Below are 24,634 nucleotides of genomic sequence, written 5' to 3'. Positions count from 1 at the left end.
AGATATTGCTAAATTACAACACATTATAAAACAAAGCTTTCGCCGTGGTGTCTGTCTGAATGTAATTTTTGATACACTTACGTAAAACCGAATGTTGTATATGTAGGTAGAATAGGAATGCATGTATTGAGGGTAGGCTTGATCGAAATAAATCAGTTCTCTTTGAGTTGGCAAACGGATTGTTTCATTGCACTTTTCCTAAACATTACATGGTGTCAGGTGTGAATATTCGTGTTAGATTGGTCAAAAGATTGTGACAATTGCTTAGTGGACATGAGTGACAATGAAAGCAAAAGTGATAAGGCGGCGCGTAATAAATCAGGCGCGGTCACAAGCGGCACAGCGTACACGGCGGTGCAGCAACCACCCGCCATGTTGGGCACGGGCAACCTCGCCGATAACTGGCGGGACTGGAAGCAAACGTTCGATTGGTACCTAATTGCATCGGGTCGAGAAAAGTCATCAAGTCGTGAAAAATGTGCCCTGTTACTTCATGTAATAGGTAAAACTGGCCGTGACCTTTATGAAGAGTTTGATATCAGTTCGAGTGAACAAAGTGATTACGAGGCTTTATGTACAAAGTTCAATGACCGCTGTGACCCACAGAAAAACGTTAATTTCGAACGGCACTTATTTTTTGAGACATATCAAACGAATGAAGATTTCGATAAATATTTAGCGTCACTTCGTGTTAAAAGTAAAACGTGTGAGTTTGGGACATTGAGGGAAAGTTTGATTCTAACTCAAGTGATCCGGGGAATTAAAGATGGTCAATTAAGAGAGAGAATGTTAAGGAAAAAGGATTTAAAATTGGAGGATGCGACGGCTTGGTGTCGCGCAGCAGAATTAGCGAGTGAGCAGGCGGGAGTGGTGCGGGGGGAGCGGGCGCGGAGTCGACACGGGCAAGTACGAGCGCGCCGCTCGCCGACGTCGAGCAAGTTCGAGCGCGCCCTCACCGCCGCGCGCCGGCGCCGACGCCGACGCCGTCCAACTCGCGCGCCGCTGGGGCGGGCGCGCCAGCACCGCGACGACCACAACAACAATATCGTGGCGGGAGTGGTTCTAAATTCAAATGTACAAACTGCGACTACGTACACGAACGTGACCAGTGTCCCGCGTACAAGGTCAAGTGTTACAGATGTGATCGTTTCGGACATTTTATGCGGTGCTGCAGAAGTAATTACGTACGGGAAGTGTATAATACTACGGACGAGATAAGTGATTGCGATGAACTAATAATACATGGAGTGGAGATTTTGTCGCTCGACAGCAAAGGGTGGTTCGAGAGTGTAGCGGTGAATGGAATTCCTGTGACGTTCAAGTTGGACTGCGGCGCGGACGCCTGCGTCATGTCGCGCGACAGCTTCCGGGCGGCAGGCTACAGTGAGGACATTTTGAGTAATGCCGGTACGGTATTACGTGAGGTTAGTAGGAACGTTTTACCTGTGGTGGGATATTTTATAGCTGAGTTTTCGCATCATAACAGTGAGAAAAAATGCAAAGGCAAAATTTATGTGCTAGACGTTAAATGTAATAATTTATTGTCACGAGATTTATGTAGTGAGTTAAATTTAGTTAAAAGGATATATGAGATTTCAAATAATAGTAATTGCATTGATTTAGTAAACAAATATAAAACTGTGTTTGAGGGAATCGGTCGTTTACCAGGTGTACACAAATTAACTGTAGACGATTCAGTTCCTCCCGTCGTAAGATGTTCAAGGAAAATACCTATTAAACTAAGACCGCGACTGAGAGAGGAGCTGGATCGGCTGCAGGAGCTGGGCATTATTGAGCCCGTGGATGAACCTACCGACTGGGTGTCGAGTATTGTTCTCGTTGAGAAACCGGACGGCAAATTGCGATTGTGTATTGATCCCCAAAATTTGAATAAGGCCATTAAACGTAGTCACTTTCAACTTCCCACACTAGACGAGGTTACAGCAAATCTAGCAGGAGCGAAATATTTTTCACATTTAGATGCTAGCAAGGGTTTTTACATGATCGTTCTTGACGAGGAAAGTTCAAAATTATGTACCTTTGCTACACCATTTGGAAGATGGAAATTCTTACGTTTACCTTTTGGCATCTGTTCCGCGTCGGAGGTGTTTCATAATGCTATGGTAAAGATATTTTCAATGGAGGGAGTGGAATGTTTTATAGACGATTTGCTCGTATACGGGAGAACAAAAGAAGAGCACGATTCTAGGTTGGAGGCCGTACTGCAGCGCGCGTTAGATAACGGAGTGAGATTTAATAAAGAGAAATGTGTTTTGGGTGTGCAGGAAGTCAAATACTTAGGTCACGTGTTTGATTCAATGGGCATGCGCCCCGACAGCGACCGAGTGAAAGTGATCAGGGACATGCCCCTCCTGGCTGCAGGAAAGATTTAGAGAGGTTCCTAGGGATGACGAATTATGTGTCGAGATTCTTGCCAAACTATGCTGAATTGGTAGAACCATTAAGAGGACTGTTAAAGAGGGATAGCGAATTTCAGTGGTATGAAATTCACACAAACGCGTTCAATAAAGTAAAAAGATGTTTGATGGAGGCGCCAACGCTGCGATATTATGACCCCGGAGAGGGGTGGTAGTGTCGGTAGACGCGAGCTCGCGAGGGCTGGGCGCGTGCTTGCTGCAGGGCGGGCGGCCGGTCGCCTTTGCTGCCCGCACACTTACGCCTGCCGAAACGCGTTGGGCGCAAATTGAAAAAGAATTATTGGCAATTCTGTTTGGTTGCCAAAAATTCCATCAATTTATTTATGGCCATAAAAATGTATTAGTGGAGAGTGATCATAAACCTCTAGAGGCGATTTTTAAAAAGGCCCTCAATGACACGCCTGTACGACTACAGAGGATGCTATTAAGACTCCAAAAATACTCTATACAGATTAAATATGTTCCCGGGAGGCTAATGTATGTCGCCGACACACTTTCACGCGCTCCGACCGACGACGCGTGCGACGACAAAACTGGAAGTGACATTGACGTTCACGTAAACGCTCTATACGACAGCGTCAACTTTAGCTCGGACAAGCTGAAGAAGATCAAAGAGGAAACGGACAAAGAACCAGGGCTCGACAACGTCAGGCAGTACTGTATGAAAGGCTGGCCACATACCAAAAATATCCTTGAAAGTGAGGCTAAGCCGTATTGGGGTATCAAGGAGGAGCTTCACGTAATAAAGGGCATAGTTTTCCGAGGCAATCGCGTGGTAATACCTACTAGCCTCCGGAAAGAAATGCTGCAAAGAATCCACGAGGGACATTTAGGCATTGAAAAGTGCAAATACCGAGCGCGAGACGTGATGTGGTGGCCCGGCATGTCGGCGCAGGTGGAGGCGCTGGTGGCGGCGTGCGCCACGTGCGCCGAGCGCCGCGCCGCGCAGCCGCGCGAGCCGCTGCTCCCACATCAAGTACCTGGGAGACCCTGGGAAGTGCTAGCCACTGACCTATTTGAATTTAGAAATAAACATTACATTATAGTAGTGGATTATTATTCCAAATATGTCGAAGTTGCTTCTTTATCGGATATTCGAAGTGAAACCATTATTAACCAGCTAAAATCTATTTTTGCCCGTCACGGCATTCCCAAAAAACTCGTGTCGGACAATGGTCGGCAGTTTACTTCGGCAATATTCGAATCTTTCGTGGAAAAATGGGAATTCGAACATGTCACGAGTTCTCCTTATTATTCAAGATCCAACGGCCTTGCTGAACGAAACGTGCAAACGATTAAGAACCTTATGGAAAAGGCGCACAGTGAAGGCACCGATCCATATTTGGCGCTTTTAAACTTCCGCAACACTCCAGTCTCCGGCGAGTCATACTCTCCGGCACAACTCCTCATGGCGCGAAGGCTCAATACTAGACTGCCCGTTTCAGAACAATTACTAGCGCCAAAGGTACCTACTTCAGTAACTGTTCAAAAATTTAGGTTAAATAAATATATAAAAGCAAAAGAACGATATGATATCGGAACCCGGCCACTAAAACAGCTTGCTCCAAACGAACAAGTCCGAATGCGGGAGCCGAACACTGGCCGTAAAGCACGCTGGGTGCCAGCGCGAGTGGAGGGAGAGGCGGCTCAGCCTCGCTCCTACTGGCTTCGCGCGCCGGACGGCTCACGGTATCGTAGAAACAGACAGCACATTCTATCACAGCCACAAAATAACCAAATGTATAGCCAGCCTATATCCGAAAGAAACCATAACTCTGCTTACAATTCGAACAAATATTATGATGATTTTGAAGACAATAACAACACGATTTCCAATGCACAATCGCAACGCATCGTCAGCAATGATAATCCTGGGCGCGCGCAAACAGCTGGCTGTTACGTAACGCGCTCCGGTCGGCAGGTCCATCCACCCGACCGTTTGTGATAATAGTTATAGATATAGGTAGGAACTTATCAATTAAGCATAGTAAAAACACACACATATGTCATAAACAACAACAATCTGCTTGTTCCTTATTTAATTGTAAACTAATATAGGCTAATAAAGCATGTAAGTAAAATAAATGCATTTACAATGAAGGAATATTGTTACCTAACTATTAAAATACCTCTATTTAAACTTTTCTGCTCAATGTAATAATTTTTAATAACTATGTAACTACATTTTTTATCTTAACCGCTTCACTGTGAGATGATAAATATAATTAATAAAACGATACAGTACATTTAATAAATATAATGTAGAAATAAATAACATAGCAATGTAAAAATAAATAGTAGAAATAAATAACAAATAATTAACTGTAAATAATTTGGCATGATAATTATGCAATCATTGTTATCTTGTTAGACTTTTGTAAGAAAAGTGTAATTAAGATTACCACAAGTATTAGTCCTAAGTATACCTATTCTAGCCCGTTACGAAGAAGGGACATGTTGTATATGTAGGTAGAATAGGAATGCATGTATTGAGGGTAGGCTTGATCGAAATAAATCAGTTCTCTTTGAGTTGGCAAACGGATTGTTTCATTGCACTTTTCCTAAACATTACAACTATGTTCGAGTGGTGTTTTCAAAATATCACCTACAGATATTGAGGTTTCGTGCGATCTGCAAAATAATCTGCCAGAGTTTAATGAGAACTATTACTTATTAAGTATTCCTCTGACACGGAACACCGTGGAGGGTGCAGGCCGGGGTTCAGGCAGACCGAAAAAGAGATGGCGGGACGACTTGAACGCATTTTATCCAAGCTGGCAAAATTACGCACATGTCAGGGTTGAGTGGAAGAAGCGAGGGGAGGCCTTTGCCCAGCAGTGGGACACTACAGTAGGCTAATAAAAAAAAAAATTCCTCTGACAACTTATACAGCTATACATAGTAGGTACGTACTCTAAACCACATTCTCTGTATTTCAGTTACAAGCTCCGCATAGAGTGCATGCTCCTGAAAGAAGAGTGGGCGTCGACGGCAGGGTATTTGGAGAGCGCCATCAACGCGATACTAGTGGCTGGGGATGATCTGATGTCTTCAAGGGCTTTGCAGGTAAATAAATTTGACCAACCACGAACGTTTTTAAAAATGCCTATAAATGGTTTGCAGTATTTGTTGTTGGGTGTGCGGTTTTCAAACATATCGTATTTGTCGTGATGGTTTGAAATCAGGATATAACTTTTAGAAAAAACATTTTATACCGGGAACACTGTAAATACTGCCGATTATGGCAAAACTGAAACAGTTGGACCTTTTCTTCATAATTCAGTTTTTCAATTGCAGGAGGTGCTGTACATAACCTTGATTGCCGGTAACTTCCTCAACGCTGGTGGCTACGCGGGCGGAGCCGCAGGCGTGAAGCTGTCCTCCTTGCAGAAGCTACCAGACATCAGAGCCAACAAGCCGGGGATGAATCTCATGCATTATGTCGCTCTGGTAAACTTACTTCCTACTGTATTTTGTTTCTTTCATACTAGTTTGCAAAACATGCTGAGTAAAACCGGCAAACCAAGGGTGAACAGGACATCTTCTGGGCGAGCTCACTCCATCGTAGGCCACGTCTTTGCCTTTGGCTAGTCTGTGGTCAAGAGTAAGCCCATTTACAATAATATTTAAAAAAGTAGATTTTATCTTAATTTTTTTCCAAACCGCAATTCTGTAAGCGCATCCAAAGTGACAATCGCTTGCTTTATGTGTAACTAGTTAACTCTTACGATGATCACTGTTCCATATTAGTGAAATCGTAAGCGCAGCAATCTGTGCAGAATTTGAGTTCAATAAGAAGGCGATTGACGTCGCAACGTTGGTGAAAACTTGCTTTACTTCTTCCAAAGTGAGCTCACATAAGCTTTGACATAACGTTTTTGTCCAAAAGATCTAAAATAAACTTGTAATTCACAGCAAGCAGAGCGGAAGAACAAAGAGCTGACACACTTCGCCGACGACACCCGGGTTCTAGAAGAGGCCGCTAAAGCCAGCGTGGAACAGCTCCATAATGAGATAAAAACACTGGACAACCGAGTTGGAGTGCTGAAGAAAGATATACAGATGACCAACCAGCAAGATATTAGGGAGCAGATGGGAGACTTCTTACAGGTTAGTAGTAAAATAGGTGAGGATGTCAAAGATAATGATGATACTGCTAAAGCCAGCGTGGAAAAGCTCCATAATGAGATCAAGACGCTTGGCAACCGAGTTAGGATGCTTAAGAAAGAAACACATATAACCAATCAGCAAGATATTAGGGAGCAGATGGGAGAATTCTTACAGGTTAGGAGTAAAATAGGTGAGGATGTCAAAGATAATGAAGAGACTGCTAAAGCCAGCGGAGAAACAACTTCATAATGAGATGAAGACGCTGGGCAACCGAGCTGGGGGGTACTGAATAAAGAAATACAGTTGACCAATCAGCAAGATATTAGGGATTATATGGGAGACTTCTTACACGTTAGTAGAACATGAGTTGATTATAATTATGTAATGGTAATGAAGGAAATGCTAACGATATGGTACAAAAACTCCTCAACGGGATGAAGAAAGAAATAAATACAGAATAACCAGCATTCACGACATCAGACCAGATTCAAAATGTATCGTGCAAAATATTACGTACCGTTGAAATCGTTGTCTCCGTCATACCAACACTATATAAATTACCTACCTAATGTTTTAAAAAACTTTCTTAAGTATTCAAGTGGTCATTTTTCTTCCAGGTTGCCGAGCGGGAAGTGTCAGCTCTAAAGAAGGATATGGAAGAAGTGGAAAGCATTCGGAAACAACTGGCAGAGTTCTTCTGCGAGGATCCCGTTTCCTTCAAACTTGAGGAATGCTTTAAGGTATATTTCATTCTGATAATCTGAATGGAGTTTGGGTAATTCAGAATGAGAACTTAAATTTCCTATGATGGTCTTTTGGGAACACTGATGAAAAACCCCCGTTTTTGAACCCAACTAGATATTTGATGATTGCTACGTTTTCTCCAGATCTTCGTGACCTTCTGCACCAAGTTCCGATCAGCAATAAGCGAGAATGAGCGACGACGTGTGAACGAGGAACAGGCGGCTGCCAGAAGACGAGCGAGGGATGCAGCTGCCTCCAGGATAAAAACTGGTAAGTTTTGTGCCATTCAGTTTTGGTTGATGTCAAAATTACCTCTCTGGAGGAACCCAGATTGTCTTTTATAATATTTATGGGAAGTCGACTGGCGGCAACCTATACCGTGCAGTCCACATGGCTTATGACCGCAGTCAGTGGAGACACGCTACTTGTCTTGTGGTCGCAATCCTCAGCATTGAGGGAACGAGGAAGAGGAAGAAGAAGAAAAGTATAATATCGTCAATTCGTCAATCTGTGAGTATTTTCGGAGATGTCAAAAACACCTTCTACATAATTATTTTCTTACAGGTGGCAGCGTTTGCAGCACTCCGGTGTCAGAGTGTGAGAATCTCATGGAATCCCTGCTGATCGACATCCGTAATGGGCTGGGACGAAGGTCGCTGAGGAGGCCTCATGATCTTTCACCTTCTCCTGGTAATTATAGTTTCATATTTTGTTGTCCTATCTCTTTGCGTGGTATCCTATCTTCGAATTATGATACACGCGCTATTGCTGTAGAAGGGAAGAGGTAAGGTCTTGTCTCTTTCCCTCTTGAGGTTTCACAGGGCGGATACATTAGCCGTTTTCCTTGGGTAAAAAAGTTTAGTACATAGCCGTTTTAAAACAATGGCATAATCTCATCGTAGCTTTCTACGACCACCGAGAAGATCACGTGCCACTTGGCCCCTTCAAAATTCTCAAATAAGTGATGAATATGATTCAAATTGATATTTTTTCAGATGTGACGCCAACTGGCAGTCTCCGTCGTCGGAGCCGCGCGAGTCCGGGAGACGATGAAGAAGGTCTACTGGAGTTCCTTCGACATTCCTCACCGGCGGCCAACGACCTCAGGGAACGCTCCGCTTGGGGCAGTCTGGGTAAGCGCATGGCTCTATTGACCGTCGCTGACAAAAGGAAATCTCCGTCATCGCACTTGGATCGGCCTGTATTATCTCATGGTATGTTCCAGATCGCTCGTGGTCGCGGCGCGGCGCGTGCGCGCGCGCCTGGAGCTCCCGGAGCGCGAGCGCCCCGCCTCGCCCCGCGCGCCGCCCTCCCCCGCGCCGCCCGAGGAGCCGCCCGCCAAACCCAAGTCAGTACCGAGTTTAGGATCATGTGGGAATGAATGAATCATAGTGGAAGATATCTTGTATACGTATTTTTTCACACACAGGATGGAGGAGCTTTGGTCATTCTGATCTATCGACCTTCTATAAGTTCAATACTTAAATGTGTAACATTGATAAGAATAAACCGACCTTTCGAAGAGCGAACGATGAATTTTCCAGTTTTATTGAGGACTTGTACATTTTCTGTACTAGGAGTAGTTTTTTTCCACATTTTCCAAATATTCAATAAAAGTGCAGGACATGTATGTTTCGTCAGCTGACCCATTCATTCGGTTAGTGAAATTTTGTCTAGTCTTCGTGATGAATCTACGTGTTAACCGTCTGACAAATCATTTTTTTCTTCAGGGAGTGGCGACAAAAAATCGAATCGTGGCTGCGCGCGAACAGCCAAGAAGAGAAACGAGACGCCGAGCTGCGAGAGCGAGCGCGGCGCGTGCAAGCGAACCGGCGGTCCTTGGAAAACGACTCCGGTAATATACGCTTTCTTGAAAAGCGGCCTTTTATTCCTTCTTTTTCAGTTTTCGACTGAGAAAGTTTCAGATACCTATAAGATGAAGCACATCTTTTAAAACCACTTGCCAGGCCCCGTAGCCGAATGGCACAAACGCTCACGAAACGAAACGCTCGTATATATCTATCTCTATCGCTCTTGCGTATTGGCGCGGCAGACCCAGAATACCTTTCGCGGTGTTTCGTTTTCGTTTCCCGTCGCAGAAATGCCATTTGGCTACGGCAATAGGTATCATAAGTCTTATCCTTCTTATAAAAATCCACTGAACATATTTTTTTTGTGGTTATGACAGAGAGCGAACGAAGCACGACCCTCGACCCTCTGCCGGAAGGGCGCGCCGACTGGCGCCCCGCCGTGCTGCCCGACAGCGCCGTTGTCAAAGCCATCGAGGCTGTTGAAGGTAACAACCATCGTGCATACGCTTATACACAGATTGAAGATGAACAGCCCCTAACTTAGCACACTTGCTAACTTGCATCCTTGTTCCTTTCAGACGTACAACCTCAAACGAAAGACAACAGGGTACCGTGGAGGAAGACAGAAGAAAACGAAGAGATGCGCCGCCTGAGACGGCAGCGGTCCCGACAACAGATCGAGCAACCTCTCGTCTCCATCACCGAAGAGGAGAAGCGAAAGCTCCCCGACATTAGAATCACCAGCCACAAGGACGTCAAGGATAGAGTAGAGATCGACTCTGACAACATCGAAACACCACCGGTCCAACGGAAGATGTTCAATCCACCGCCAGAAAGAGAACCTTGTAGAAAATTCCAACCGTCCCTCGCCAAAAATAATGACAAAACCGTTGAGATGAGAGACTTATGCCAAGAGATTTTAGGTGACGGACAGTTTGATAGATTCTCCGCCGCTCGACGAACTAGGAGATATAAGAGGAATACAGACTCCAGTTCTCCTGAAGACGAAAAGAAACCTGAGAGCCCGACGGAACTGGTCGCTGAAACTCAGGTCATCAGACCGTCTAAACTAGATATCCAAGCCTCATACGCTGTGGAGACACCAGAAATAGCGAAGCCTGTAGAAACCAATAAAGACGACAAAGAGAATAGACTTAAACGTTGGCAGGACAGACTTAAAAACCAAAGTACGGAGAAACCCGCACCGACCAAAGAAACTAAGCATCCTTACTCGAGGATGCGGCGACAGACGTCGATCAATCAAGAGGATGTCCAGAAAGCTATTAGAGAACTGAAATCGCCAACTGAGACACCTACAGGCGTTTGGTCCAGGAGTGCTTATAGGAAATCAATGACTGCTAAGAACGACAAAATACCGGCGGAAAGAACGACATCCCCAAGAATCCCCAAAGTCAAGTCAGAACATGAATTAAACGATGAAGGTTTTGAAGAAACCCAGAGTTTGAACTCCGAGAGTGCTTCCCAAGGTGCCTCATCAGGATGCAATGTAGAATGTGACTCCCCCGTGCCTCTTAAGTCTAAATCCCCGATAGCTCCAAAGAAAATCACAACCAAAGAGTTAAGAACGCCTCCGCGAACGCCGATAGACCCGAAGCGAACTGTCCAGAAAAGACAGAGCTCTTTAAGAGTGGAAAGGTCGACTTCTCGCGCGTCTCTGCGTAGTTCAAGGAGTTCTCTGAACAGTTCAGCATCAGTGGCCACTGTTAAAAGAGCTCCAGCGCCAGTAAAGCCAGCTCCAAAGGTAGTCCCTAAACCAGTGGTCAGAATGCCGGCGTCGCGGTCTTCATCGAGTGGCAGTTCGGTGGGAACCTCCAGACCTCCTTTGAAGTCAGTCAACAGGACATCAGGGTTCATGCGGCCGACGCAGGCTTCAAAGGGAAGGGGGAACGTCACTCCGCAACCAACTGGGAGACCTAGTTTCAAGTAAATACCAAATTACGACTATAGTTGGATTCATGGATTGGATTTTAAGCACGAGGAGCATGATGTCTTACATGTTTGTACACAATATTTTGTTAACACTTTCACAACCAAGAACCCGCCTGGCGTGCACTCGTGAACGTTGGTCAGATGCCGGAGAACCCACTGGGCGGGTTCTCGCCATACAAGCGGGCGCTTATAAATTACGACCGGTTTCTGACGTAGTGCGCCGTTTTTGGTCTGGTAGTGAATGTTTGGTACTTGTGTTCATCATTAACCATAAAAGCAATGGACATCTTTATTTAACATGATTTAAACTCGTGCGATTGTTTGAAAGAAAGATAATGTCAGATATTCTACTTTGTTCAATGAACTATCTAGACTTTAGCTAGACCTTTGGTATGAGGAAGCCAGCTAATATCAATAAACGTCAGATATAAAATATTATTGAAACTTTCAGATGGCACAGACGATAATTCAACAATCTGAAGCTTTCAATGACTGATTATTTTTAATATTTAGTTAATTTTTTTAACAGATCTGTTTAAATTAATTTAGATTTGACTTGGGGCCCGTACTCTTATATAAAGGTATGTCGACAATAATGGTTAAAGCATTTTCAGAAGTCTCCGTAAGGTACAAACTTCGCTACACAAATAGTTATTTATGTAGTAACTATCTAATTAAATAGATACAAGTCGAATTAAAATTTGCGTCGGCATCTACATACCTTAAAACCCTTCACTGTTCAGTGTTCCAATTATGATCAAATTTAACCTTTTTTGGAATAACTGTACAGTAAAAGGTTAAAACTGATGTACCGTGAATATAGTGCCACGAGATAGTACGGGTATTATTACCAGTTTTATTTTAAATAGAAACATTATTGTGCCATTTTTATTCTGGATGGCGTGTTACGTCATGAAATGGATTATATAACTAAGTTATTTAAGATTCAATATGAAACTGAAGGTGCACATCTGGTGGATATAAACGTAAATTCGGGGAGACTGGGAAACTATATTACTTATATTTAGGTCCTTACTTAAACAAATTTTTATCTAAAAAGTAGCAGCTTTTTATATAAATCTTTACTATGTTATCAATATTATTATCCATACATATACCTATTTTAATATAAAATTTTCCGGTAACAATTTTTTTACAGAATTATCTTCAGTCTCCAGATTTTATTCAAAAAACTAAGAAACTATTTTCTTAGTAGGACCAATAGATAGAATAGTTCTAAAATACAACTTAAATGACATTGGAATCTTATATTAGCATGCAAAAGTATTTTTTATCGTATTAGGTTAAAATTGACAATCAGTCTGTAAATCCCAGTTAAGTCACTTATTTGTATTAACTACTAATAAATGTTATGAGTAAGATGTATTTTGTATGAATAGGTTTTTATCCATATTAAAACAAGGACGTAATGATCTGATCCCGAAACGTATGAACAAAACCTGATTAGAAGTATTATCCGTAAAATAAAAAATACCGATTTTTTTTACTGTTTATAAATTTTGCTTGCAAAACCTGAACCTACATATTTGAATAGCCCCTGTAGTGGTTAAAAGGTTAAACACTTTTTCTCCAAACTTGAAAAACAAAATATATTTGTCTAGTTAAAAACTAGAAACAAATTGCTTCCACGAAAGTTACATAGGTACCTAATGCATATTTCTTATTACTCGATAATCTCAACATTCGATGAATATTTAGTTGTTAAATCCATGAAAAGGCTAAAATACTTCTGATCAGCCATGTATAATATATGAGTTAATCTAAAAGATCAAAATGTAAGGTCACAAAATCTCGAATACTTAGTACGCTCTTTATTATTATAATAAATTAGGTCTAAGATTTAACAAAAATGTTTTATTGTATGTGTTAACTAAACAAAATACAATACATTTTCATACGAAGTATCTTGTCGTTTTCTTTTGTATTAATCCATATTACAGTAACCTGAAATATCGATGGGCAAAAAGTTCACGATGAGTACCTGCGGGTCAGAACGACCAAGGCCTTAAAACGGTGTAACTAAGCAATTACCGTGAAATTTCAATATGGCAAGTCGACAAAACATTCAATCAATACTCACAGCTAATTTAGTGCGCATATTAATTGCTAATCGGCATATAAAAACCAAATCTGTTACCATGGCGTTTAAAAATCATGGTGCGAGCACTGGTGTTCCTGTGTGTCTGTGCGTTGGCTTCCCTAGCTTCTGGTTGTGATGACAGAGCAGTCAAGAAGCCAAAACAACTGAAAAAATTATTGTGGTTAGATCCTGGCCTTACTGAAGATGCTAGTTTGAGAGTGGTAAAAAAGTAAAACTTTTTGTTGTGTTTAAATTTTCCGAGAGATCAACTAGCGGAAAAAAAAACAAAAAAATGGAACACTAAAGATCTTTTGTAGCAGCCTGAAACAACAATGCTTGCTTCGTGCGATATTTTATTTTGCACCTCTATGCTTTACACAAAGGCAATGTTTTTTTAGGGTTCCGTACCAAACGAATTCTTATGGTGCGACTTTGTCCGTCTGTATTACCGTCATATTACTAAAGATCTTGAAAACTATTTGAATTTGTTTTCATTACAGAGACTGCAGGCATTAGATCTTGGAGCACGACAGTGCCCTCACCAAATCGAGCACTGATGTGCCGACGGAAAGTTTCCAAAATTCTGAAATTTTCACATAGGATAATTTCGGAAACTTTCCACAATTGGTTTGGACAATTGTATGGGTGGAAATTTTCCAGTTCATAAATTTAAATTCTCTATTTTTTGTGAAATTTTCATGAATTTTTCAAGAAAATTAAGTTTTTTTGGAAAGTTTCCGCAACTTGCACATCACTATATATATACGAGTATATATATATATATATATATATATATATATATATATATATATATATATATATATATATATATATATATATATATATATATATATATATATATGTGTGTGTGACTGTATTTATTTTAAACTAGACTCACAATAACGGCCTAGTTGACTTAAGTTGCATGTGTAGCCAAGCTTGGTGCGGAAGTACGGGTACCCACTGGAAGAACACACGGTCAGAACCAGCGACCAGTACCTCTTGACCATGCACCGGATACCCTACGGCCGGCAGAACAAGAAGAAAACGAACAGGTGATGTTAAGTTCGCGATATCCATACTAATATTATAAATGGGAAAGTGTGTGTGTCTGTTTGTTTGTCCGGAAAAACGGAGCGACGTGACGTGAATTGACGTGGTTGAAAGGATGGAGCACTCTCCATCTCCAAAAAGTAGCCTTTATCACTACATAGGCTACTTTTTGCCTCTTTCTAACGCGAGCGAAGCCGCGGGCAAAAGCTAGTAGGTAATAAATGTGATAATGGGAAGTGTGACACGTAACGTACGTCTAAAATAACTTAATTTGACACTAAACTTATTCAAAGTTAGGCACAGTTAACAAACACAGTCATCAACGTCACACAACAGCCGGGCAAGCACAACGATTGGCGCGAGAGTACATTGTACATGTACATGTCGCCGCGAAATTAGATCACCCTACGTCCTACGTACCTACGTCTTCTTCGAGGGAATGCAGCTAGAACCGAAAACCGAGTATCGGTTTTTTTTCGGTGAAACTCGAAACCGATTCGAATTTCGGTTTATAACCGAGTTTTTGTTGCCTTCGGTAAATTGTTAAATAAAACAGATTTTTCGCTTATATTGTGTTTTTATGGACTTTATAAACACACAGTATATAAATAAAAATCTCATAGGACGATTTGTTGACTGCTGGGACCAGTTTTTGTTAGGAATTGGTGAAGATTATTGCTTTGAAAAGTATATCTGAAGTTCAATCGACATGAACAATTTAAGAATGTAACGTAAGTGATGTTACATATTTCTTTATGTTAGACGCAGCATATTCCGATGTAAAATGGTATGAAAAGACACTATTTTCAACTCTCTGAGAACGAATCTCATCTATAATTTTATTGAAATGATGCAAGTAATCGTTTTTAACCCCCGACGCAAAAACGACGGGGTGTTATAAGTTTGACGTGTCTGTCTGTCTGTCTGTCTGTTTGTCTGTCTGTGTGTGTCTGTCTGTGGCACCGTAGCTCCCGAACGGGTGAACTGATTTCGATTTAGTTTTTTTTGTTTGAAAGCTGAGTTAGTCGGGAGTGTTCTTAGCCATGTTTCATGAAAATCGGTCCACTATGTCGCGGTCGGGGGTTTTTCAAAATTTTAATTTTGTGGTTAGGTTATGGCATCTTTTGTGTCCTGGTGAGTTCTTTCATTTTTAACCGATTTCCAAATATCAATGGAGGAGTAAAATGAAATAAATATACTATAAAAAGAAAAAAAAATACCAAGGCCTCCAAGTGTCCTAAGCTGATTCTAAGAGATCAATGGAGGAGGTTATCAGTTCATCTGTATTTTTTTTAAATATTTGTTATGCGATATCTCCCTCAACTCTGAAGCGATTTTTTTTTATCGAATGTATATACAGTTTGGTCCTATTTTTATCAAGTGGTGTCCAGTTCTGATGATGGGATCCTGGAGAATTCAAGGAAACTCTTCAAATCTTAAAGGTAAACTGATTTTCGTTTGCTAAGAACGTTGGGGTTTTAAGTCACATTCTGGTCAAGCTCGTGTTTTGGTGGCGGGCTCCATTAAGAATCAAGGGAACTCTTCAAATCTGAACGGCACACCAATAGTGACTTTTGTATCTTTATCAGAAAAGGAATAACATTAAAAAGAATGGCATTTGATGAAGTGGAACCGCTGATGATGATCAGAAAGAAACTCTTAAAGACGCATGGCATATGATAGTTTATTTGTTTTCTTCGTTATGTTTGTTAAGCATGTTGGATTTTCAAGACGTAATTTTGTCAAGCTCGAGTTCTAATAATGGGATTCATGAGGAATCCAGGGAACTCCATAAACCTTAACGGTATACGTGTATTGTCTTTTGTATTTTTATTAAATAAAACAGTCACTTTTGATGAAGTGGAAAAGATAAGCTCCTTCAAAACTTTTTTATATGATTGTTAAGCAAGTTACCCGATTGGCTCCGACCTGGACCTGAACCCAGACCCGACACCGCATCCGCAAAACTTTACTTTTAGTTAATTTTACCTACAGTGTCTCCGCAAAAGAAAAAAAAGCCCCGAAATTTCTTCTTTCATCCTACAATTGCGTGAAAATAGCATAATATTATGTTACAATTACAAATCTCTTGAACACCGTTCAGTTGCCTTTTATAAAATACTAGCTTTTACCCGCGGCTTCGCCCGCGTAATAAAAGTATTCATTAAGATTTTCATTTGGATCCTTAGGTTTCTCTGGTATATTTATCTGCGATTATTTCGATTGCACATAATACTTTTGCTTGAAATGATTGTAGAAATATTACACATCGACCACAGCGTAGGTAATTCTATATACGCTGGGGAAACCTTTATAAACATCCCACATAGCCCGTATTTCGACACTATATGATCGGTGGGTAAAAAGTACTTTTTTCTATTATCCCTTACAATTTTTTACATTTTGCTTATACTTATCGCAAACGTAATCTTCAAGCAAGCAAACAACGATCGTCTTAGAGCACTTTGATTGTAAGAGACCGCCGACCGGTTATCCGTATCCCTCTAACGATACCCATATTATCCGTATCCGTATCCGTTTCCGTATCCGTATCCGTATCCCTATCTCTATCCCTATCGCTATCGCTATCGCTAACGCTATGGCTATCGCTATCCCTATCGCTATCCCTATCGCTATCCCTATCCCTTATCAAGATAACACTAAGTTCTCGCGCTTTGTACACATATTTAAAGTCACATACAGGTCGAAAGCGATTAATTAACATTATTTTTACCTTTTTTCCCAACGTTTCGGCCAGGTTGCACTGGCCGTGGTCGCGGAAGACTGACGTCCCAGCAAAATGTCACCGGAGATGTAAACAACACAAAACTACCCGATATTAATTTATATAAATGTTCGGGGTAGACAAATAAATGTAATCTACCCGCATGTAATTATTTACGACATCACATTAGAAACGTCAAAAATAACAGTACTTCTCCACTATTTAATGGATGTTATTATACATATAAACCTTCCTCTTGAATAACTCTATCTATTAAAAAAAAAACCGCATCAAAATCCGTTGCGTAGTTTCAAAGATTTAAGCATACAAAGGGACATAGGGACAGAGAAAGCGACTTTGTTTTATACTATGTAGTGATATCGCTATCCCTATCGCTATCCCTATCCCTTATCAAGATAACACTAAGTTCTCGCGCTTTGTACACATATTTAAAGTCACATACAGGTCGAATGCGATTAATTAACATTATTTTTACCTTTTTTCCCAACGTTTCGGCCAGGTTGCACTGGCCGTGGTCGCGGAAGACTGACGTCCCAGCAAAATGTCACCGGAGATGTAAACAACACAAAACTACCCGATATTAATTTATATAAATGTTCGGGGTAGACAAATAAATATAATCTACCCGCATGTAATTATTTACGACATCACATTAGAAACCTCAAAAATAACAGTACTTCTCCACTATTTAATGGATGTTATTATACATATAAACCTTCCTCTTGAATCACTCTATCTATTAAAAAAAACTGCATCAAAATCCGTTGCGTAGTTTCAAAGATTTAAGCATACAAAGGGACATAGGGACATAGGGACATAGGGACAGAAAAAGTGACTTTGTTTTATACTATGTAGTGATGATCAGATATTATTTGACGTATTAGGTGAATCTTGAACAACTAAGTACCTACTACAAAAACAAAATGTTCGTTAGAAGTTCAAAAAGCGCTGGTGGCCTTGTGGTAAGAGAGTGCGAACGCGAACCCCGGTTCGTACCAATGAGTTCATATGTGCGAAATGTCATTTGATATTTACCAGTCGCTTCTCGATGAATTAAAACATCACGAGGAAACCGGAATAATTCCAATAGGATCCTTCCGGTTGGAAGGTGAGACGGCAAAGGCTTTCATGAGGCTAGTGCATGTGCCAAATCTTGGGATTAGTTGTCAAAGCGGCCCCAGGCTTCAATGAATGCCGCGGCAAATACCGGGATAATGCAAGGAGGACGATGATGGTTGTTAGAAGTTCAAATAACAATTACCTACAAGTAATTTGAAAAAGTAAAGTGATCACTGTAATTTGAAATATTTGAACAAGTAAAGTAATCTACATTGGCTTTACGTCAGTTTCTAGGTGAGAATTTGCATCTTAACTAATGTATTTAGTATTTTTATAAAAAAATCCTTCAACGAAAAAACTCGAGTTTAACTCGGTTGAAAACCGAGTTTCAAATCGGTGAAAACCGGACGGTTTTAACCGAAACTCGGTTTTTTCACTACTCGGTTGCATTCCATTAGCGCTGCGACATTAAGGGCCCATTTAGATGGTACGAGAACTCGCATACGAGTTTTATTACATTGCGGTATTTGATGGCTGTGCAAAATTGTTTGTAACCTCAACATCCCGCAATGTAACCAAAATCGCATGCGAGTTCGCACGCCGTCTAAACCAGGCCTAAACTCTCGCGTCAATCATGGTGCTAAGCCTACAGAAGTCGGTTTGGCGCATTAATAAAGAGATACACGAAAATAGTTATTATCCCCTCACTAGCTCGGAAACACGTGTTTTGTGTTAATACCAGCGGGTAAAAACGCATTTTATCCACTAGTGGATAAAGTAATTTGACCTTGAATACAGGCAAATTTTCTGCTTTAAAATTGGTAAAAGTGGTTTAATCTAGTGATGAAGATGTTTTACCACCTGTGGAACTACTGGAAGCAGTGATAAACGCGTTTTTTGCGTTGTACTTTCCTCGCTATAGTGAGGGGAAAAGTTTTGTGTTACACACGACTCACACGAGTGCAAATGTATTTTACTTCTCGTGTGTTGAAAAACTCGCAAGCTCAGGATTCTATTCTCGAACACTCGCTTCGCTCGTGCAACAATAGTTATTTGTTATACAAGAGTGCAAAGTTGTATTTTAACGCCGAGTGTGGAATTGAAAAACGAGCAAGCGAAAGGAGTCTATAATTGAACCACGAGCGAAGCGAGTGATTCGAGAATAGAATCCTGAACTTGCAAGTTTTTTAACACACGAGAAGTAAAATACATTTGCACTCCAGTGTAACACAAAACTTTTCCCCTCACTATAGCGAGGAAACTACAACGCAAAAAATGCGTTTATCACTGCTTCCAGTAGTTCCACAGGTGGTAAATCATCTTTATTACTAGATTCAACTACTTTTATTAATTTTAAAGCAGTTAATTTGACTTTATTCAAGGCCAAATTACTTTACCCACCAGTGGATAAAATGCGTTTTTACCCGCTGGTATTAAAGGACAAAACACGTGTTTCCGTGCTAGTGAGGGGAAAAATACTGAACCTGACCGTTTGCCACCGATGTGGTATAAAAAAAGCTCTTTTTCTCAAACATGCAATGAAATATTGTCTTTACGTTCCTTAAAATGGGCTGGGAAGTATCGCTTTTTGGGCGCAACAACTCGAAAGGACTGTAAAGGGATTTCATATTATTTTTTAGGCCTAGGCCTGCAAAGTAACTTGTTTTTATAAAATCTTGTCCTTTAGAGCATTTTTTTTTATTTCATTGTATGTTTGAGAAAAGCACTATACATGCCTCGGCTTGAAAACGGATTCCCGGCCTCGTATCCCTATCCGGCCTCGCTCGCACGTTCGCTCGGCCGTATATACCCACTTGGCCGGAAATCCTCATTTTCCCGGCCTCTGATGTAATGTACTATTACGTCCATAGCATAAATACAGAAATTCATGCCAGGGACACTTCGTCTGTAGGTAGGTACTCGTACCTAATGAAAGTAGTAATTATACGGGGTCAGAGTGAAAAGTATGGTAAAAATTAAACTATTTGTTTTATTTTGATAAAGTATATATTTATTTTTCAACTTAGTACAAGTGCTTATATAAATATGTGTAGGTACGAGTAATACCTATCAGCAGCGGCTGGTTCATACAAGCCGATTCCCACCGGCTTGCCTAAAATTGATTACTAGTAAAGTACCTTAATGTTAAGGTAGGTTTCTTTTTGATCAGTGTTACCAAGTAGAAATCTTCACCAGCCGCCACTGAACGTATTGAAAATTTTACTAAAAGTTTGGAAGAAAAACACGCTTACTGCTCACCATGTTTTCCTTTGGACTTTGCCTTCCTGTAAGTCGTGACAATATTTTAATTTCAGGCCGGTGGTATTCGTTATGCACGGATTACTGTCTTCTTCCGCAGATTTTGTCGTGACGGGACCTGAAAAAGCTCTAGGTACGATTTAAGAAAATTAAACATAGTATCTAGTTATGGTTGGTATTTCTGAAGATTAAGTACTAACTCGTTTTGGGGCATAGTAATGCTGATGAAGAGTCACTTAAGCCTTCAATTTCATTAATCTTTGGAACGCCAAGAACTGGAACTTAACGCCAAAAGACGTTGCAGCTCGTCATAGCTACAGTGCTAATATTCAATAGCTTGGCGTTATGGCACTTATTATGGTTTTAGTTCGCTGTCAAAGCAATTATTACACTTTTTTCCAACAATGTTAAACGTGTTAAGGCATAAAAATATCATTATTGTTTTTATATGAACATGCGGGAAAGGAGACATGGGCTTCTTTAGGGGTAAAATGAAAAATACTAGCCGAGGAGGCAGGTTACGACGTATTGCTGGGCAACGCCCGCGGTAACCGCTACTCTCGGCAACACGCCTTCATCAACCCCAGGACTGAGCCCTATGTTCTGGGATTTATCTTGTTACCAGGGCTCGGATACCGGTTAAATTTTCAAACCGTTATCGTGTACTTGCGGCAAAACCTTTAAATTTCGTTTCCGCTCGAAAAAACGCTATTTTTAAACCGGTTTTAGGGGAACGCTTTCATAAAGGTTTCGTTAGATTAACCGATTTAGAACAAAATAAACCGGTTTATTCCGTAGCATGATAGATAATACTGTTCTAACCAAACAAACAAGTCGCTGCGTGAACGTAGGTATTTACGCGGCGCCGGCGCGTCTCTCCGCTCGCCGAATAAACCGATTTATTTCGGTTAATATAAAGTTCTCATAACGTTCGCGTTCTTTAGAAAGTTCGGAGTAAAATCGAAATAAACCGGTTCTAACCGGTAAAAAATAAACCGGTTCCGAGCCTTGCTTGTTACACCACTTCACAAAAAAAATCCTCTGAAACGAATGATAATATACCTTTAAGGCCATTGCATAAATTGCAGCTTACATACTAGCGGAGGCTGGTTACGACGTATGGCTGGGCAACGCTCGCGGCAACCGCTACTCCCGGCAACACGCCTTCATTGACCCTAAGAGACCTAAGTTTTGGAAGTTTTCGTGGGATGAGATCGGTAGTTTAGACTTGCCGGCTATGATTGACTATGTTTTGGCGCATACAAGAAGGAGGAAACTTCATTATATTGGCCATTCACAGGTATTTCTTTCTTCTTTCATTCCGGTTTATTCTTTATCGAATCGTCATGCGTTATTAGTAGCTAACGAAACCTTATCGGGATTTTCGCTGTTAGTGCCATCTTAATGGTGATTGTCGAATGACATCGTTTGCGTAAATTCTAATGTTGTAAAATTAGACTAAATCCCGATTTTAAAATTAGGATCTTTATGCCAGTTTATCAACAAAGGATCTAATTAGAAAGAAATCGAAAGTCTGATCTAATCCCAAGTATGTTCAATGAAACAGTTAAGTAGATGGGAAAAAATCGTTAGTACAAATTCAATCACCACACATCTTTCATTTAGTAATGGTTGGTAATGGCTTTCAGAAATTAATAATGCAATAAGGTTATAATTTTGATTATAGGTATGTGGCTGTGACTGCGTATTTTCAGGTTCTTGTTGCATTATTTTCAGGGTACTACTGCTTTTTGGGTGATGTGCTCCCTGAGGCCCGAGTACAACCACAAGATCATTTCCATGCACGCATTAGCCCCTGTGGCGTACTTGTCACACAATAAGTCTCCTCTCCTCCATGCAATAGCACCGTTCTCTAATGTCATCGCTGTGAGTTTTGTTTATGAATATCCAGCTAAAAACATAAGTGCTTATGTACATGGTCTGTGAGATGGGCTAGCCTAAGATTAATCTCGGTTTTCGACACAAGGGTTCCCCGTAACCCGGTTTCGTTAGGATTGACGGCAGTATCAATGTTTATTATTAGCCAATGCTCACAGAGATCCAAAAAAAAGCGCTGGTAGCCTAGAGGTAAGTACCTGCGACTTTCGTTCCGGAGGTCGGGGTTTCGAACCCCGGCTAGCACCAATGAGTTTTTCGGAATTTATGTGCGAAATGTCATTTGATATTTGCCAGTCGCTTTTCGGTGAAGGAAAACATCGTGAGGAAACCGGACTAATTCCAATAAGGTCTAGTTTACCTTTCGGGTTGGAAGGTCAGATGGCAGTCGCTTTCGTAAAAACTAGTGCCTACGCCAAAAAATCTTGGGATTAGTTGTCAAAGTGGACCCCAGGCTACCATCAGCCGTGGAAAATGCCGAGATAACGCAAGGAGGATGATGATGCTCACAGAGATCCACTGTAGGTACTCGCCTACTGATGCATAAGATTCAGTGGGTCTACCACATCTAATGGGGTCAACTGGCCAGCAGACACGGTTTAAAAAGTATTATCTGCGTGCGTAGCCGAATGTACATACGCTCACGAAACGAAACGCTCGTAGATATCTATCTCTATCGCTCTTGCGTATTGGCGCGACAGAGCCAGGCTACCTTTCGCGGAGTTTCGTTTTCGTTTCGCGTCGCAGAAATGCCACTCGGCTACGGGGTCAGATCAACTAGAGTTTCGATAATTATTGAGCCAAATTCGCATTGTTTTCCTATGCTAAACCATCTCTACATTTTAGAGAGGAAAGTTCGTTCACCATCGTTCTAAAAACCAGTGGAAAGATTAAGCAGATACATGTAGTTGAATAGCAAAAAACTGTATGGTGTTGTTGTACGTATGGGACGCTGAAACTATCATTTTGACTACATAGTTGCATCTGCCGTTAAGTAACTTAACCTTTCGTATGCGTCTGTCAAAAAATTGTCATTAATATATTAGTCATAATAACTACATGTTAAAGTTGAAACAATATGGAGCAGATCTGCTCCTAAGCATACGAGAGGTTAAGTACATACAAAACAAAACTCTCCGAGGATGAACTCATGATAAAATATAGTACTTACCATGTTTTTTACAGAAATTTCTAACTGTTATCGGAAAAGCCGAGTTCATGCCCAACAAGCGACTGATGAAATGGGCCGGGGCCGCGATGTGCAGAAACGGGGCCACCTTCCAAGAGCTCTGCAGCAATATATACTTCCTCATTGGTGGATGGAATTCTGTGGAGTTGAACAGGGTAAGAGATGGACACATTCAGTGGGCCAGAGAGAAGCTACAGATGTTATTTTTTGCCCCAGGATACAAGACGCCCTATATATACTACCCATCGAATTTTGTACCAGATCCAATGGTCTGTTGTGTTCATTTAGCTCAGGCCCCGTAGCCGAATGGCATTTCTGCGACGCGAAACGGCACCGAAACACCGGAGAAATGTGGTTCTGTTGCGCCAATACGCAAGAGCTAGATAGCTACGAAATAGATATGATCGTGAGCGTTTCCTGAGTGTTTGTGAATTCGGCTACGCACACAGATCATTCTCACAAAGAGTCGCCAATTTTGTCATTTTCTTTTCTGATAGTGGTAATCTTACCAAAATTCAAAGAATATTGAAGGCAATTTCACGAATCTCACACCAATATTAGGGGCCTATTTATTTATTTTTACTGCTCTGCTTTCAGAAACAACGACAAATTTAGAACAACTATTTTCTATTATTTTTCCAGACGATGATCCCAGTAATCCTAGGCCACACGCCAGCCGGCGCGTCGGTCTACCAGCTCGCTCACTACGGGCAGGTCATGGCCAGCAAGGAGTTCCGCCGCTTCAACCACGGTCTCGCCAACATCGGGTTCTACCAATCCGTCACTCCACCAAGATACGACCTTCACAAAGTCACAGCCCCAGTTTTCTTCCACTACTCTCTCTCCGACCCTTGGGCTCAAGTCAAAGACGTGGAAAGGTTAGGAAGGGAGCTCGGAAACCTTCGAGCCAAACGGGTCATACCTATGGCAACGTACAGCCATTTTGATTTCCTTATGGGAATAAATGCGAAAAGGCTGGTGTATGATCAGGTTATTTCTGATATGAGGAGTATGGAAAAGAAATAAATTAATTTGAAAATGAACTGGGAGTTTAAAATTATTTTTCCTCAGCTAAGACACTAGTCCCACGCAGACAAGTTATATTCTTCGATATTTTTATGAGCAGCAACAATTTTTGGATTTAACCTAGCATTGTCTATTTTTGCTTCAAAAACAATTTTCAATTAGGTACTTCCTTAATGAAATTAGAGGGTTGACCTCCGAGTTCAAGAGGCGGCACAGTTATATGAGGCCAAGAAAGGGATTCCTCAGCCAATG

The 24,634-nt window shown here is 41.2% G+C and overlaps 2 protein-coding genes across 2 annotated transcripts in view; both read left to right on the top strand.

The window, feature by feature from the left end:
- LOC125233049 (inverted formin-2-like) overlaps positions 1 to 11,456 on the top strand; it is a 170,337-nt gene extending 158,881 nt beyond the window's left edge. The window contains 12 exon segments of the mRNA XM_048138896.1: positions 5,378 to 5,504; positions 5,736 to 5,888; positions 6,354 to 6,548; positions 7,166 to 7,288; positions 7,436 to 7,562; positions 7,857 to 7,982; positions 8,288 to 8,425; positions 8,518 to 8,582; positions 8,585 to 8,640; positions 9,023 to 9,147; positions 9,481 to 9,588; positions 9,682 to 11,456. Coding sequence (XP_047994853.1) covers positions 5,378 to 5,504; positions 5,736 to 5,888; positions 6,354 to 6,548; positions 7,166 to 7,288; positions 7,436 to 7,562; positions 7,857 to 7,982; positions 8,288 to 8,425; positions 8,518 to 8,582; positions 8,585 to 8,640; positions 9,023 to 9,147; positions 9,481 to 9,588; positions 9,682 to 11,051 — 2,713 coding nt within the window. The 3' untranslated portion in view covers positions 11,052 to 11,456.
- A 1,791-nt stretch (positions 11,457 to 13,247) lies between these two features.
- On the top strand, positions 13,248 to 24,393 carry LOC125240913 (lipase 3-like). Its single transcript, XM_048149133.1, has 7 exons — positions 13,248 to 13,375; positions 14,088 to 14,209; positions 20,328 to 20,404; positions 21,360 to 21,571; positions 22,009 to 22,158; positions 23,353 to 23,511; positions 23,999 to 24,393. The coding sequence occupies exons 2-7, from the start codon at positions 14,163 to 14,165 to the stop codon at positions 24,380 to 24,382; spliced, it is 1,029 nt and encodes a 342-aa protein (XP_048005090.1). The 5' UTR covers positions 13,248 to 13,375; positions 14,088 to 14,162; the 3' UTR covers positions 24,383 to 24,393.
- Positions 24,394 to 24,634: the final 241 nt, after the last annotated feature.

Source organism: Leguminivora glycinivorella, chromosome 1 (assembly GCF_023078275.1).
Source record: "Leguminivora glycinivorella isolate SPB_JAAS2020 chromosome 1, LegGlyc_1.1, whole genome shotgun sequence".
NCBI classification, from domain to species: domain Eukaryota; kingdom Metazoa; phylum Arthropoda; class Insecta; order Lepidoptera; family Tortricidae; genus Leguminivora; species Leguminivora glycinivorella.
Note: the sequence above shows the minus strand (reverse complement) of the source record. Positions and strands in the feature narration are given on the sequence as shown.

Excerpts from the sequence above, each read along its gene's own strand:
- LOC125240913 (XM_048149133.1), top strand. The coding sequence starts at position 14,163 with ATGCACCGGATACCCTACGGCCGGCAGAACAAGAAGAAAACGAACAG. Across the intron at positions 20,405-21,359 it reads GGGACCTGAAAAAGCTCTAG|CTTACATACTAGCGGAGGCT; the intron begins GTACGATTTAAG and ends CATAAATTGCAG. Across the intron at positions 21,572-22,008 it reads ATTATATTGGCCATTCACAG|GGTACTACTGCTTTTTGGGT; the intron begins GTATTTCTTTCT and ends CATTATTTTCAG.